The following is a 17,909-nucleotide window of genomic DNA, read 5'->3' on the forward strand; positions in this document are numbered from 1 at the left end:
TGTCTGCTCCCTTGGATGTTTCTTGCAAGTCAGCTGTGACTTAATGTTACCGTGGCTTGCTACTTCTAATGATCCTCTCTTGGCAGTTTTGGGTGGTTTGATTTTTTATTCGCATGTTTGATATATGCATAAATTATGATGCATTTTGGGCAAATCCAGATCATCTGATTTGTTTCAAGGGCAGTTTTTTTTTTTTTATGACATTCCTTGTAAGCATGGGTTTATGAATTCTTCAGCAGCAGAGCAGACATTTTTACGGAGCAATTTCTTGCTAACTTTCTAAAAGGCCCACTTTTTTTGATAGACTATTTCTGCATGCTGCTTGGCTTTGCTGTGGAACCTGAGGCCATGTAATATGTTTTAGGGCCTATTTGTTAGGTTAGTCTCGTTTGAAGTAGGTTCATGTACTACAAGTCAACAGACACCAAGACTGCTCAGGTGTTGAATAGACTTTAGTTGCAACTAGCACCTTAGACAGGTGTATTTTTCAGGTTGGCAGTTTCTTTGGTTAAGTAAACAATAACAGGTGTACCTTGTTATGCATTGAGAATGCTGTGAGCAACCTGTAAGCATTTTTTTTACGATCCCTCACTTTTTCTTGCTCAACAGTAGCATTGCTTTGATAGATGTCTTCAGAATCTCTCCACAACATCCCTGTGGGGCTTCAATGTGCCTTCGTTCTTCTCTGTTTGAGCTTTTCTTGCGCAGTGAGGGGCCTTCTCTGGCATCTTTTAACAGCAAACACGCCTGCTTACCTCTTCAGACTTAACCAAAGGAAAAACACAGATTGGTTTATATCAAAAGGCCAACACACTTAAACGGCAACTATATACCACATTCGGCTGCAGCTTCAGCAATCAAACTGCAAAGTTATACAGGCAGGTACGACATACCCATACCTTACCTTTTTCTGTACTCTAGTTTATGACATAACAGATTATGAAATTGGAATTAAGGAGGTAACAAAAACTTTACTGTTGCTTCCTAAAGAAAGTCAAAAGAAGTGTGAAAGCTTTTTGACATCACAACTGCATCAAAACCTTCACTGAAAGTGCGTCCAATTGTTCGTCTAACCTTCAAAGACCCAAACCGCAAACAAGGAACAAACCCATGCGGGAATTTCTAGCGCACTGAGTAAACGCATGTACAAGCAATCTAAACGTGTACCGATACGTGGTTTTTGAGATAAAGGTACATACTGGTGTACCTCTCCATCATCAATGCGTGTATTGTCTTACCTAGAATTGTTCCTTTTTTTGTGATTTTCAAGTAACCGTTTCGACACGGTGGAAGTCCGGTTTCAGACACGCGCCGTGTGTCCGGAGATCTTAACAGAGCTTTTCGGTCAACCAACTGGTCTACGGGGAAATGCATTATTTTCTTCGCAGGATGCCATTGCGAAAGCTTTCGCTTCAAAAACGCCGGGATAGAGAACTTTGAGATACATGCATAAAACGTTCGAATTTCATATCCCACAACATTTGGATGGTCACTGTTTGGCTGCTGTGGAAATGCATCATTCACTACTACCTTGCAAAATGTTTGGAGTGATGAGAGAGAGGAGGAGGGGGCATTTCGCTTTTAAGGAGAAAAAAATCTTTTGTGTAAGAAAAGTGCACATGAAGCTACGAAAGGTTGAGAGTTTTGTTTAAACTGACATTTGGGTAAGACCTATTGGAATCTCGAATGCCAAGCAGTGCCGTCGGGTGCAAGAGGAGAAAAGTGTGTTGCTGCCAGTGTCAGGTCACCACATTCTTTTATTTGCCCGAAACAGCTGTGCACCAGACAACTGCCCGTCCCCTGAAGGCATTCGAAGTGAAGAGTGTGCGAGACCCACTCCCTACATCATTTTACTATGCAAGAGAGAGAGAGAGTAAACATGCTCATCATGCCTATGGGTGCCACGTCGCAGTGATAACCAGATAGAAGACACCTTACAAACTGGGCTTGACCACGTCCTCACACACATCACCCCTCTTGGCCTTACATGCTCGCCCACCAAATCTGCCCTACTTATCATGACACCTCCCAAAACCCACCCTTCCCCCAACCGCCAATACAACTATTTGCGAATGACGACCCCATCCCCCACACCCACGAGCTAAGAATCTTGGGTCTTACTATCACACACAACAGATCTACACTCCCCACACTCAACTACATTAAGAAATACACAGCCCAAACTATCCACCGCAAAACGCGTCGCCAACCGCCATCAAGGCCTAGGGGACACTGCTCTTAAAAAGACTTTTTTTGGTTTTTAAGTAAACTCTTTGAAACTTTTCAGACTTGCTGCTTTTCCCCCACTGATTTCAAATATGGCATTATTTTTTTACTTGGTCAATTAGTTCCCGAAATAATTAGAGGTAATTAACCATTTTTGGAGGAACAATAGACAAAACGGTGTTGGTCATAAAACTGTAGTCTTTACATTTTCGAACACTATGAACCCTGGTGAGTGCAATAAGACAATTAGTTTTTTGATGCATCACTTGGAACTAATTTTACAGATCATTAAACCTTCGTGGCACCAGTGGCAATGAACCATTTTGAGTGCCCATTTCAAACACTTAAGTTTAATGGGCTGTAAAATTAGTTCCAAGCGATGCATAAAAAAACTGATTGTCTTATTGCACTCACCAGGGTTCATGGTGTTGGAGAATGCAAAGACTACAGTTTTATGACCAACACTGTTTTGTCTATTGTTCCTCCAAAACATGGTTAATTATCTCTAATTATCTTGGGAACTAATTGACCAACTAAAAAATAATGTCATTTTTGAAATCAGTGGGGAAAAGCAGCAAGGCTGACAAGTTTCACAGAGTTTACTTAAAAATTAACAGAAACAGTTTTAAAAGCCATGTCCCCTCTTAGCGGAACTGGACCGACTACGTTTAGTACACAGCTTTATGATCAGTCGCATACTCTACCAACTGCCCCACATGCATGTCACAAACACTCAAACATACACCCTGGATGCCATGCTCCGCAAAGCATATCGTGTGGCCTTGCTCCATCCTCCTGGGGCTCCTTCCAATCGCCTTATGTCACTAGGCATCCATAACACCATCCCTGAACTTCTTGAGGCCCACCGGACAGCCCAACTCGCCAGACTCTCTGCCACACCCACGGGACATTGCATACTCCAAATCACAGGGCACACACCCCTCAACATCCACTACCCCCCCACCTATTTTACGCAACATTCCAGCTCTCATCCGCATCAAACCGCTTCCCCGTCACATGCACCCCATATTCCATGCCAACCGCCGAGCAGCTCGTGCAAGTCATCATGCAAAAAACTCCACCCCCCTGCCAAACACACCATGTACGTAGATGCAGCCACACAAACCGACCTATGCCCTCGCGGTTACTGGACCCGACATCAACGCCCCCACACACACTGCCACCATCTCCACCTCATGAGCAACTACGGCGAAGGAAGCGGCCATTGCCCTTGCACTCTCCCAGAGTCCCACCCCAACCACCCCAATCACCTATCACCTGTGAGTCCTATCAGACTCACAGCAGGCGATCCGGCACTTCACCAAAGGCTTTGTATCCTCCGTAGCCCTCAAAATTCTTCTCCACAGCCCCCCGGCCGAGCCCGTGCAACTGGTGTGGATCCCAGCCCACACCGGCATAGGTGCTAACGAGGCAGCGAATGCACACGCTTGAGCTCTTACTTCCCGGGCCACTTTTTCTCCCGAGAACGAGACACTCTGAGCCTCTCCTTAGTTTCAGGGAAGTTACCCTTCATTACCGCCTCCTCCACCGCACTCTGCCACCCCCACACCCACACCTATCCCTCGAGGCTGCCCACATGTGGCGCATACTACAAACACACGTGTTCCCTCATCGTACTTGACTGATACACACACATCCGCAGCAATTCCACACACCCCACTGCCCTCTGGTCCACCGCCACCCCCCCTCGCCAACCCGGTTTTATTTTTAGATGCGAAGCATCTCATGCTCGGGGCTGTGTCCCTCCCTCCTTTGTCGTTGTCGTTGTCTGCCGTCCACACCCCCACTGCGCATGCCTGGCCAGGCACCGCTGATGATGATTGTGGCAGGATGTCCCTAGGGATCGGCCAACCAAAGAATCCATCACGAGATAGCCTCGCGTTCAACCACCGTCGTCATCTTCCCATAGGGGAACCCCGAGTACCACATCCCCACTGCGCATGCCTGGCCAGGCACCGCTGATGATGGTTGTGGCAGAATGCCCCTAGGGATTGGCCAACCAATAATGCGAAGCAGCTTAGGGTTAAGACGTGACGGTAGCCGCTGCATACTCCGCTGGGGGCACCACTGTAGCTCCGCTGTATAAATGACGCGCGAGCGCGCTCCAGTCATTCTCTTCCCACAACGCCGCGATCGAACTGAAAACTAATGGGAACTTGAGTCGACCCCATGGCTGCTTCGCTTACTACTCAGGGTTCCCCTACGGGAAGATGATGAAATTTTTTTAAAATAAAGTTTTGTTCTCTCTCTCTCACTATCAATTTTTGCTCCTTAGTTTTTATTTAAAAGAAATTTCTACCAGCAACAGCTGTTGGTGTGACAATCCTAATCAATAACACCACACTGTGGTGAAAATCACTGGCAATGAGATAGCGGCGTTTGTCCCGAGAGCAACATAGTCATATGCAAAAGTTTGTGTACCACGAGATCTGTGACTTGATTAAATTTTTCCGGATAGTGGCGGTTCATTCGGTAATCTCACTGTCTTTATGGTTCTTCAGGGTTGGAAGGATAGGCAGGCAACACTTGCAGTTTACCATGGGGAACAGAAATTGCCTCAACCCTGGAATCTTGTGGTACTGCAGCTATTGCTCGTGGCTGTATGGCAAAAGCGACACGCCCAGTGGTGGTGCTTTGGAAATTGCGATGTTGGTAGAGGGAACGGTTCTCAGATTCTTTTTTCCTCCGATGCTTAATGTCGTCACTGCATCCGAGGCTGCGATTGGCTGCTGCTGCTGCTGCTGAGCCCGTTGCCCTGTTGCAGCTTCCCCAGTGCCTCACGGAGTCCGCAAAACAGAGCGTGCATCAACTGCTGCTCGGGAAAACTTCTCAAAGAGCAGTGCATGGAACGCCGGCAGGATTTTTCCCAGGAGGCAGTAAGATAACTAAGCAAGAAACAAGGGGAAGATATCACTCTTCATCTTAGGAGGTCCATTCACAGTATCATGCTAGTTCATTTCCATATACATACACATATAAAAGAGAGAGCGAGAATGAATGGGTTACATGAACAGTGGGACAGGTCAAGGCAGAGGCAGGCACGGGGGAATTTCGTTTTGTGCTCTTATGAGGTAATGATTAGAAATGCACGATAAGAGAGAATATTGGAGAAAAATGTGCGTGCATCAGGTGGGAACCACCTGATGCACGCACATCAGGTGGGAACCACCGTGCCATACCTGCCTGCCTTGTTCATGAACTTCAACCGAGCACATGCCTACAGCTGATGCAGCAACACAGACGGAGGACCGTGCCTCAACAGCCAGAATGTATAAATACATAATTTCACTTTATTTGCACTGTCCACCAATTGCCAGCACAGCACAAGTGCCTCCTCTCAAGCATGGCGGCATCATCTACGCCACTAAGCACTGCACTCTCTTTATGACCGGGTAGAAAAAACAAAGCAACGCCCAAGCTGCCTTGAGTGCCAATCAAACAGACAAAAACGTGGCATACATGCGACGCAAAAAACTGCTGCCTGGCCATTTACCTCGTGTTCAAATGGACGCTGTGGTTTCGCGAGTGCAACACTCGCTTCGTCCTGGCAGGAGAGTTCAGTTGACCCTTTCAGGACCACCATTACTGAAACCGCAATCGATTCATTTCAAGGTGAAGAGATATTTTTCAAGAGCAAGCGATATTGGGTCATTAGACACTCTTGCCTACATTTTATCCTAAAAAAAGCAAGAGCATTGTCTGTGTTTTTCTGCACGATAAAAATTTGATTTTATTGACTCATTTGAGTGGCATCTCCGCTGTTTATGTCTTTGCTGCTACTGGTAAGTTAGGAAATTGTTATTGCTTTGTCTACATCAACATGCAGTGAGGGTCACATTAAAAAAAAAAGGTAAACCCGACATAGTCTGCTGAGGGAAGCATGAAAGATAAGAGATAAGTAAACTTGAATGTACTAAAATCACAATAACATCCAAATGTGAACTAGTCATCGTTTTCGAGTGGTTTCTAATCTCAACGTTGCGTGCACATGGAAGTGAAAGGGCCCGCAATAGATTTCAGTAAACGTGACCTGGAAGGGTTAACACCATACTGAAAGCTTACCAAAGAACATTTACGATGCCTGCAATAAAATCAGCATTCACACGCCTCTCAAAAAAAAAAAGAAGCTATTACAGAGCATTTCATCTCTTTTTGAACTCTTGCTCTCGGTCGACTAAAAGAATTTTGAACAGAAAGCGAAAAAGAATACTAGTTGAGCATTCCATAACCAAGTTAAGCATTAATGCTCCAGGTTTTATATACATAGTGTCCTCTGTTTTCAGGCGAAACCTGATATCGCCAGATTTATTTTCAGAACTGCACATGCACAAATCATGTTAAAGCCCCATCAGGATAAACTTTTATCATCCAAATAATGAGGCTTTAGGGTGGAATGCACTTCTTCTTAGGCAGAAAAAAATCAATTTCTTAAAAGAAATCCTAAATTAAAACCAAAAATGACACCGCAGAGCCATCTGACATAGAGACAATGTCTTTTTGTTCCACCAACAGCCTCATAAGTAAATCTGAGGGCAAATTCATCGTCATCATTGTCAGATTGTTTGCATCTTAACTGTGTCCCTAAAAAGGTAATTCTTTTCTTACTGATAAAAATTAATGCCAACTTTACAAAAAGTGACAATAAAACCAGTATTCCTCCAATTTTTGGAGATTTAAATAGCCCATGGATTCCTACCCAAAGCATTTAGAAAATTACAAATTCCGAATACAGCGGACAGTACTCTTGCGCAGCAGCCTCTGTGTGTGTGCCACCAATTTTAAAATGCTATATTATGGAGATATGGTCGTGCCGTTGCGCAATTTATATGCAAAATTACTTAAGCCGCACAGAGCTACCTTTGCAAACATGGCTATTCCAGGGAACAAATCCAGCATTTCACAGTATGTACAACAATACCAGGCTTCAACCGCATTTAGGTTACAAAGTTGCGCCCATGCTACTTGCACACGGCTTGGCTCGCACCATCGTCAACTATACATGCAACAAGCACCCAGCTAAAACTGACAGACCAGCACTGTACAATAAAAATAAACCCTCGCAGTTCCGAGTAAAATCACCCTGTTTGCAAAGAAACAGACCCCGCAAAGGAACTGCCACCAACACCGCTATACAAAAAATGTGCGAAAAAGAATTTCTTGAAAGCAACAAATACAGCCTTTGTACACAGTCTTGAGCAACATCAACTCAGTCCACCAAAATGCATTGCTTCAATGCAACAAGATATGTGCAGATCATGTTTACAGCTGAAGCACAGGTTTTATACGGGTGAAGTGATTCAAAACGCTCTAACACAGTCCCAACGATGTTTTGTACCTTGCCCCGAAAAGCTAATCAGTGCAGTTCTAGTGCATACGTGGGCATCCACAGGGGAAGCCAAGGGTGAAACTCAGCCCCTGCCCACTTAAAACCCAAGCACAAAGCGTGCGACTGGCCCATGGACTTAACTTACGCAAAACCACGTGCAGATTCCAATTTTCAGGTTCAGTTCTCGAATGAAGGTAACGAGCGTTCATTCTTGTGACAAAGGCTGACTTTTTGAGAGCTGTACATATCGCCAACAACCCACAAAAAAACTGGTCCCGCAAATGACAGCCACAAAAAACGCTTACTTCCGAGACAATGGCATTGGTACGCTTCGACGCCCATCTTTTAGCATTGATCTAAATACAGTAGCCGACCGATTTTTCCGCCCTGGAGGGCAACGAACAAAAATCCGAATAAAAGAGCAGTCCAAAAAATCCGTGAGCCATTACTCCTATGGGACAAGTGGTGGTTCCTCGGGAAAGTCCGGAATATCCAGCAAGTCTGAATTTTTGGAGTCCGAAGAACGGTCGGCTACTGTATGCATAGAAAAACAAGGTACTGAAGTTACTCAGAATCATGGTTGCCAGAAGAATTCCAACCCTCACCTTCAGGCAAAATACGTTTCAAAGCACGAATATTGTGCACTTTAGCCTCCTCCTGACGTGTACACTTCAGAAATCCAGATTGCTCTGGCAGGCTTACACCATGCCAAGTCGTAATTCTACATTGACAGTGGTCCTTTAACACTCCTTGTACATATTAAGCATTCCTCAGATGGTCCCTCGTTGCGTGCTGTGGCCAGAGAAGAAAGATGGCAGAGGAATATTCCAACTGTGAATGGGCAGACAAGTGAATCAGTGAGTGTGATGTCCTGGTGCTTCTGGTGTCCCTGTTCCTCCCAAGTTGCAGCCATTCTGGTTTCCTTTACGCAGTCCCAGAAATTCATCTGGGAAATTAAGCATCTTCGAAACACTGCCTTGCAAAGAACTGCTGCTGGTGCCGAAAACGTGACAATTACAGTTCCTCTCATCACCAATAACTTTCCCGGCCAACACGCAATGTAATTTCACAACAGTAGTTTCGGTCAAGCACATGAAAATACCGAGCCCATGGTGTAACACTCGGACCAATCTTGCGAAATTAAGGTCATTTACCCAAGTCAAATTATTAACTTAACCAACTGATTTAGCCAAATTTCGGTTGATTTGATTTTTGTCTTCACTTTGGCCAAGCTGCCGATTCTGATCAGAGTCGACTGGATTCAATTCTACCCTAGACATTGCTTACCACACCTTAAAAAAATTCCATGGACACCCATCAATACATGCACACTGTGGTAAGAGAGAGTTCGGAGAGGCCTTCTGTATCTCCCACGCCCTTATCATCATCAACATGAAAAATTGGGCATGTTGTCGCAAAATTCAAAGATAACCAGCGCAAAGAAAGGCAAGGACGAAGACAAGACAGCAAGGTCTGTGCCGAGTTAGTGCAGTCCTTGTCGTCTTGTCTCCGCCCGTCTTTTTTGGCTTATATTTATCGACATTATTTTCTTTTCCCAAACATCATCACTGAGCACTTGGTTGCTTTTCATTGGGACTTTGGAGCATCCAAAATTAGAATAGCTACTCGCCTACCAGGGTCCCACAGGCCACACAACACGTGCAAAGCGAGACTGTGGGAATCGGCAGTTTCATGACAGTACATACTTCAAGGGTGCCATCCCCATTTCTCACACTTTAAAGAAAGTTCGCCACATTTTGTTGGAGTTGTTTAACCTTGATGAAGGACAACATAAAACCAGGATTTGCTGCCAATCACAACAATGCATTCCATGCTAAAAGGGGACATCGCGGCCTCTCCTGGCTCTCCCAGCCTTTTCAAAGACCAATGACTGATTTGACACAACTTGTAGAGGTCAACAGTTGATGCAGTTCACACTCCTTGTGAAGATGCGCCCACTCATCCAACATGTCCTTCTAAATGCACCCCCCTCCCCCTCTTGACACATTTAAAACCATAGTTTGGGAATGATGCCAGTTTTCACTTGCCTAACCAAACATCATCTGACACTGTTGCATTCTCCATACTCTTTTTCTCTTTCAAACTGCTGGGCGGAAATGCGGAAAGTAATAAATAAAAGGCTCCAAGTAGTTCAGATCTTGCAGTGAATTGCCGGGCAGCAATCCTGGCCCCTCTGGCCTGAACACATTATCAGATGCAACTGAGGCATGTCAAAAATCACCAGGGCACATGTCACACACACACCTCGTCCTAGGGCGTAACAAAACCTTGCTCACTGCCTCTTTCTTCCCCTCGAAAGCCTCTTCTCCCCGAATTCCTCGGTCAGGCATCTCAATGCATGTGCCCATACGTGTTCATCACTCGCTTCACAGTGACCCTAAAAAGTCTTTGTACAAGCATCTTTCTACAGCACAGAACCCGCTTCCACAGACCCCCCCGTTTCTGCATCATTTGTACAACGCTTTAATGAAAAGAAGCAACGTACAGTGCGCGCCACCAACGAACCAAGTCCTTGTTCCAAATGTACACACGCCGCTCATGGAAGCAGTGGAAGACTGAATGTTCAAAATAAATAAATAGCAATAAGGGAAAATAAAAAGCCCTCAGTGTATAACACGCGCATATACATATACATATGCAACAACAACAGGGACAACACCTCAGTTCCCCTCACCAGTCTCGGCCTTCTAGCGTGGACACACCGACAGCTGTCACAGTGGGACTCCACCACCTTCAGGGGTCAGTGTCTCCAGTTCCACGCGGAAGGGTCGCGCAGGCCAGACACGTACCACTGCCGTTGCGCGCGAACCGATGACGGGCGTCCCAGAGAGGAGTAACCGTCCCTGATGTTCCACTGTCTCCCCGCCATCGGCTCTTGGAAAGTGTCGTCGTAAAAGTGTTGCACAAGGAGGGGAGGAGGCGTTCGCCTTCTGGGCGAGGGGAACCCGAGGTTGGCAAGGCCAGGCGACGGCTTAGATGATGACGATGACGAGGGCTCCGCCCGAGCAGAGGCGGTCGACGGCGACGGCTGCTCTCCCGGCGGCGGGAGAGCCCCGCGCACTGCCGGCGTTGCCGTGGCAGCCGGCTGCGCGGGGGTGCCCAGTCGTAGCTGCTGCACGCGGAAGAGCGAGGGCTGCTGCTGCTGCAGGTGGACGAGGCGACGCCGCCGCTGCTGCAGCACAGGCCTCCTGGCCAAGGGTCAGACGAGCATGTGGACGGGCGAGAGGTCGTCCGCCTCGCAGCTGCCGTAGTCGTCCTTGTCCGACTCGGCCAGGTCCAGGTGCTCCAGAGTGGCCGTCGCCATGGCGATGTCCGGGATCATCTTGCTCAGGTGGCCGCCCCCACCCTCGCTCTGCAGCTGCACGGCCGAGGGGAGGGAGGAAACAGAAGCCGTGAGCACCGAGAGCAAGGATTCTCTGGAAGCAGGTCAACAACCCAGTCACAACCCGGTTATCTCTTTCATTATCGCTGGGAATTGACCAATTTTTAGGTATCTGTCTTTCTATGTGCTAAATGTATTGGTTAAGCACTGTGGGGACCCTTGTTTCCTTACGCCTCGCCTGCACATGTTTCCGCGAGCTGGGTGCCGCCATTTTGGGTAGCCGGCGCGTCACGGAGGCCGTGTCCTCTTCATGACCCCGCGCGATGCGCCGAACCGGCTCGTCGCGAAAGTGCGCGGAGGGCGAGGGGAAGGAGGACTGGTTCGTCGCCTTCTCCCTCGCCACCCTCTCCTCGAGCGCCGGGGGAGACCTCCTCTCCCCCCGAACCGACCTACGGGACACGCGAATGTTCCGCGGGGACTCTGCCGAGAAATTCTGCCCTGATCGGTCGCCTCGGGATGCCTCCCCTGCTCCCGCGGCCGTGATGACGGATATCGAGGTCTGAGCCCAGTGGCTTGAGCGAGCGACAGGAGCCACTGTCTCCCCGCAAGCGATAGTCGTGTTGTCTTGTGTATGCCCTGTATCTGCCAGGCAATAAAGCCTCACTTTGGATTGCCGGAGCCTGTCTACCGCATGTGAGTACTCGAACCCGTGCGTGAGTCTTCAGATTCCGCAGGGCTAGTGTACGGTGTGTAGCGTTCTCTAGCAAAGCTAGCCGGGGTCCTCTGCTATCCCGTACGTTAGCCCACAGCACATATTATAAAATGCAGATGCTTTAACGTCCTTTCCTTTCCAACAACAGCACATATTATAAAATGCAGATGCTTTAACGTCCTTTCCAACAACAGCACTTTCTAAAATGTTTTCATACATAAAGGTTGCGAAAAAAATGATCAAAATCAAAATTTTCATGCAGACGTCGAAGAAAATCATAAAAAGGATGTTGTGTATAACAAACCACCTATACTAGGAAGAATTTAGAATATACATTTTCTAGGTAGAGATTTTAAAAACACATTCTAGAAAAAATATTGAGTTCTGCAGAACAATTTGTCAGATATAAAAAAAATTGTTAGCCCACATGGTGCCTGTGCTATGCGGTGAAGGCAAAAAATCGTGCATTCCAAAATGCACGATTTTGGATGGTTCTTTGGAAGAAATCTGCCAGTATGACATTATTGAGGCACCAATTTGTCCCCACATGATGCAAAAACACCTTGTCAATGACTGAATTTGTATTTACAGCCGGCACAAAATACGGGACAAGCACACAATGCAAAACAATCTGCTTTTAATTGAAAACAAGACTTGGTGGTGGATGCTAGTTTATGTTCACGGCCAGTTTATCATCACTTATCTGTGAGAACTTTCCCTTCCAGTTAATCATCTTCTGGTTCACTATTGTATCCCTGCTTGCAAGAATGAGGTGTGATGCACTAGAACTGTATCCCAGCGAGTTTTTCCCAAGAAGCTGTCGCGCGACAGAGTTCAGCACTGCAAGCCTCCTGCATTGTAGCGCCATCTAATGTTTCCGAAACGAAACAATACCAAACATGTTGGAGACTTTGTCAAAATCGACAGTTCTACTAAGAAGCAACACTAGACCTCCGGAAACACCCTTGTACGAAAACGAAACTGGTCGGTAGACAGCTGGCGCAGTGCAAGACCGATTTGAAATGCTCCCCTTGTAAGAACTGTTATCTGACGACTTGGTGTTCTTTCAGAACCTTCAGCTGAAGCTGCAACACAGAACTAAAGTGTGGGTGAAGTGAAATCACGAGTGGTACAGTTTTTTCGAGGAGTAGTGGGCGATAAAGGCAAACCAGCTTGAAGTTCGGTAACTTGATGCAAAATATGAATTTCGCAATGCAAGAAGAAAACCGAAACCGCTGGAAACTGGCTGAAAATTCCAAGTCCACTTGTTAGACATGCGGGGAACCTTCAGAAATAAGCTTTGTCAGAATAAAGCTGCCCGTTCTCTGAACAAAGCTCGCTAGAAAATAGCTGGTGTCATTTTCAGTTTTTTATCACCTCTCTGCACTGTCGCTCTACAAAAGCTGACAACGCAATTTAACACTCAACTTGCTGGGAGCCTTTTGATAAAAAGACATTGACGGTAATGCAGCCCAGCCACGAGCAGCACGCCTCTTTGTCGCCCACCTCGGACAGGCGCAGGGCGCGCCTCCCCAGGTGCGGCTGCCGGTGCAGCCGGAGCTCGGTGGGCGGGGCCAGCCTCCGGGGCGGGGCCCGGGAGGGCGGGGCCAGGACGGGGTTGGGCCGAGCCGAGGGGTTCCGGCCCAGCATCAGGTCGAGCGGGTGGTCCGGGGGCGGCGCCCAGTCGTCCGGGGCGGGGGCCGGGGCCTGGGCCAGCAGGGCGGCCGCCTGGTCGGGCAGCCCGGCCTCCCGCACCACGCGCAGCTGCAACTGGTGGCTGATGGCGCACCGGTTGGCGCCCAGCGAGTAGGCCCGCGAGGCCCCCCCGCGCAGCTCCTGTTCCCGCTGCCGCATCTGGCGCACCAGCTCCTCGCTCAGCACTGCGTCAGAGCACAGGGCACAGGCGGTGCGCTCTCCTCCTTGTCTGCACAACCCGAGAGTATTCAGCAGCAGCAGCCTGTTTGTGTCCCCTGCGCTCCCTGTGTCACTTGACAGGGATATGGCCGCTTCAAAGACGGACATAGATGCCCGTGTCGAGATTTCCCCAGGTGGTCACAATTAATCAGGAGCCCAACACTATAGCAGCCCTGGTGTGGCTTTGACAATTAGAATGCCCAGAATTGAGCTGCTCACAAAGACAAACATGACCGCGCAGTTGGTAATCTTGTCAGAGGAGCTACCAGGGAAGATGCAACCAGAATATCTGATGGGAGAAATACCTGCAAGGTACAAAAGTTGCATCCAGTCCACGTGAGTGTTTCTGCAGAGCATTGAGAGTGCTTCTGGTGCCAAGAAATATTAAAAAGAAACTTTAGCTGATAGCAGGCACTCCTTTTGAGATAGCAAGCTCCAGACATCAGGCCTGTGCTCTTGGGTACTTTGAACCGCTGAAGGAGAAAGAGCAGCTAACATAGGTGATGCCACGTAGTGCATCTACCACAGAGGACTGCCACTCCATGATGGCTTCTCGCAGATCATTTTTAGTTTGAGCTTAGAAGGGAGGCACCTATGCCTTACAGTATGTTGTAACTGGAGGGCTGGGGCTACAACAGATGTCCTAGTGGGATAGTGAATTAACTTCTTGCACCCGTACAAAGCTTGTCTTGTGAAGGAAACTTGTGCACTTTATATTTTTGGTGGTCCTGAAAAGCAGGTGTACATTAGGATTGGGGGTGCGTTAGATTTGGGTAAATGTGGTATACAGTAGTATCGTCATCGCCACCACAGAGGCAGCACCCACCACCGCCCTCAACAATCCACTGCCACCAACACCGCCACTGTCATCAGCTTTTCAATACTCACACAAACCTACCTCCCTGACTCCTGACCATGGAGCAAGAATACATACAGGGGGTGAAACACCCATCACGGCGGACATTTGGTGAGCGACCAGATAACTAATGTCACATCGAAAACTAATGGAGTCTGCTTCACAGCTGCATCTGTGGCACCTGATGGACAAGATGATAGCGGTCAGGCCACGTTTTGACTGCACAGCTGAATGCCAATTGCGGAGATCGTGCAGTTTCATTCCACACAACAGATACTGCTCGCTTAAAGGGACACTGGACACAACCACAAATCAAAGGAATCTCGTACGCAACACCTATCCCACACCTGATGAAAGGCTTGACATGCTTCTTTTCGCATTTTTTGCGTTTCATTTCCTTTGATTTGTGGTAAAGTGTATATCGGCCATACCGGCCAGTGCATCAATGACCGCCTAAGAAAACACGCCCTGTCGATGAAAAATGGAACTGGTTCACACTTGCCACAACATTGTAAGGATTGTGATTGTGATTGTAAACCTGACCTAGACAAAACAAAAATAATCGAAAGAAGCAGAGATGTGACTGCACGTGAGGTTGCCGAGGCATTTTTCATAAAAAGAAAGGGGCCCATGTGTGTGAGAGTACTGTCGCTTTCTATCTAGTGCATTTCTGCAAACTTTTTTCTGATGTTCGCGGTGTGCCAGATGCCCTTGATGTATCACTTTTTTTTCCTTCCTTTCTTTTTCACTCAGTGCATGCCTGTCATATATATGCTCGTTAGTAGCGCCTGTCACGTCTGCCACCATCTTCGTCTTTTTTGTGCTAGGCCTCCCATTCAGTATGTACCAACTAGCCCAACAGCATGTTCTGTTAAAGTCCTCCTGACGCCCCGCGAATGTTGGTGTCGAACAAACCGCTTGTGCGCAGTTCGCACACTTCCTCAAAAAGCAGTACCGCAGACAGTAGCGCCATCCAGCAACAGCCAGAAAGGGCATTGCACATGCCAGGCAATTTAAAGGGACACTGAAGTGATTTGTAAACATTGCGGGATTACGAGCGCAAATTGTAGTCCGGAGACCATAGATGTTTCGACCACTCTGAGCGCGTTTACGCGAATTTATTTAGTAGAAAAAGCAATTCGAAAATGCTGTCCTCCTCTCTGCACCCTCGCCCATTTTCTGTGGCGTTTTCGTGTGACATCACGAGGAGACGAGCTGGCAATTGGCTGCACTACTGCACGGTTCGCCGACCTTCCGATCGAGTCAGTTGGCCCAGCGTTTAGACCGCCGGCCGCCGATGGGTCGTCGCAATTCGCTCGCTCAATTGAAACTAAGCCACCACCTGTTCGTGAATGGAAGAATGTGCCTTTCTTTACTTTGTTAGTTTGTACACTGTATCAAGCTCCGAGTGCGGGTCGCTCCACACAAGCACTGCACAAGTGCACATGGGACGCTTCGCTGACTTTATGCTAGTAGGAAAATCTAAGGCCACTTGAAGGCGGGAGAAGAGTCAGCGAAGTCAATATAGGTACTAAGGAAATAAAATCAACTGAAACTTTTACCGTACAGCACAAAACTAGGGAGCAGGAAACACTTTTTTGCGCTGGGTGAACAAGCACAGCAGTCAGCAGCACGACCGCACATCTGCGAATGCTTTTCCGTCCATGAAATGGAATTGCTAGACGTGAGATATTGTGGAAGTTTGGGGGACGCTTACTGCATGGGCGCTATACAACAAATAGTCACCTAAAGTACTTGAAATGATAAAACTAAATAAAAGTGTAAACTGGTTATACATTATATACCTTATATATCCATCCTCGGCAGAGCTGGCTCGTGGCTGAGTCGTCTGAGGTGCTAGGCTATTGTTTTGAGAGTCACAAGTTCGAATCCCCGAGGGTACAGGCTTTCTTGCTTTTTTCTTTTTTTTGCAAGTTGATTTTTTCGTTTTCGGCCGATGTTTTCTTAACTGAGTTCACCATTTTTGGGCCGTAACGTTTACTGCTCCACGAGCAAGTTCGCAGAACGCACACAGACTGCCACTGACGTGCTAGCAAGTTCTCGTTAGCGTGTTGTTGCCACAAGCACCGACTGCTTGCGGGCAGTGGGCACAGGCCTGAATCAGCACACCCTTGGCCTGGTGCGAACACGCTTTTTACGATACAGGCATGAGTGAGGCAAGCTCCAAATATGCGGGAAAAGCGCATGGCATTTGAGCGTCTGCGGTGACGCGGAGGGCGTTCATCCACTGTGTAGGCCTCGGCTAGTGATTTTTACGATTCCAAGCCGTCCTGGGAGGCTTATCTTAGGCATTTGACAGTCGACAACATGGCAGCAGCGCGGTACGGCGATTACTGAGATATCGAGAATGCCCATCGAACGATGCCGTCGGATGTCAAGCATGTTGTTTTACAGAACCGAAACTGAAACTTGTTTGAATGCTAACCTTGGACATCGTCCAATCCCGGTGCTATCTCCTCCCGACGTCACAGCCTTTAGTTGGTGCAGCCGCCACAGACCGCGCATGGAAGTTGTGGGATATACGTGAAGGGTTCCTCGGGGGCCTTAGCCAGTCCTGGCGTAAGCCACCACGCTAGCTCCCGGCGTGTCAACCACGCGGGCTCCCATGGCTACGGCAGCCCAGCGAGGTTCGCCGATACGAGAACACAGTAGACAGTAGTGCCGAAGCACAGCCGTTTATTTGGGGAATCCCAAAGCATGCGAGCACAAGGCTCGACGGCGTTCACAAATCACGCCGTCCGGGTCGTGACCGCGAACGGGAGGCAGGCACTCACGGCGCGCAACAAACAAAGCTCCCACCTGAGACACAAGTATCCATCACCGCCGCGTTCCGCCGATCTCGCCCCGACCGGGTCTCCGACGAGACTCTCCCGACTCCCGTGCGCGCACGTTCGCGCCGCCCGCGCCCGCGCGCCTATCCCCGCACACATCGGTGGCGCCATCTCTCGGGGGACGCCGACGAACCAGCGGAGCGCCGGACCGGTTTCAGCGCACAAGCGTCTCTCCCGAAGCGCGCGCTGGCTCGGGATCGCAGGTCGCAGTTCTCCACGATTCCCACAAAGTTTTTCTTCTTTCCCGCTTTATAAAATAATTAACAACTTATCAACCGAATAAACGATGAAAAGTGTGGTAATTTGAGCTAGTCTACGCAGTGCAAGCAAAACCGGGAGCTTGACAAATTCACTTCAGTGTCCCTTTAGGCCCTTCCAGTGCAAGTTGAGCAGTATAGCTAGTGGCGGCAGCACCTGTCTGCATGTTTTCGCTATTTGCTACCTCATTTTGAAAAAAACTACAAGTAGTGGTATATTCTTGTTCTCTGTGAGATAATCTGTTGATCTAGAGCAACTTGAATTTTGACTCCAGGGCCGCTTTAACTTGTGCCAAGCACTTGTGACATTACGTGGCCACCCCGAGAAGTGGAGCGTTGCTTCTTTCCCCGTGCTTGTCCTCCTGGCCCCTGCTACTACGACACCCCAGAAGGGGGCCCAGC

At 48.2% G+C, this 17,909-nt stretch overlaps 1 protein-coding gene across 3 annotated transcripts in view; it reads right to left on the minus strand.

The window, feature by feature from the left end:
- Nucleotides 1-5,515: 5,515 nt before the first annotated feature.
- The window catches only part of LOC144149850 (BTB/POZ domain-containing protein 7), a 39,624-nt gene continuing 27,230 nt past the window's right edge, over nucleotides 5,516-17,909 (minus strand). For 2 of the 3 annotated variants that reach the window (XM_077681549.1, XM_077681550.1), the window contains 2 exons: nucleotides 13,135-13,508; nucleotides 10,643-10,952 (listed from right to left, as the gene is read on the minus strand). In XM_077681549.1, coding sequence (XP_077537675.1) covers nucleotides 10,794-10,952; nucleotides 13,135-13,508 — 533 coding nt within the window. In that variant the 3' untranslated portion in view covers nucleotides 10,643-10,793. Of the gene's footprint in view, nucleotides 10,953-13,134; nucleotides 13,509-17,909 lie in introns of all 3 variants that reach the window. The other variant, XM_077681551.1, reaches the window with a different exon arrangement.

The sequence above is a fragment of the Haemaphysalis longicornis genome, unplaced genomic scaffold (assembly GCF_048455015.1).
Source record: "Haemaphysalis longicornis isolate Haplotype H1 unplaced genomic scaffold, Haemaphysalis longicornis Haplotype H1 scaffold_8, whole genome shotgun sequence".
Lineage (NCBI taxonomy): Eukaryota > Metazoa > Arthropoda > Arachnida > Ixodida > Ixodidae > Haemaphysalis > Haemaphysalis longicornis.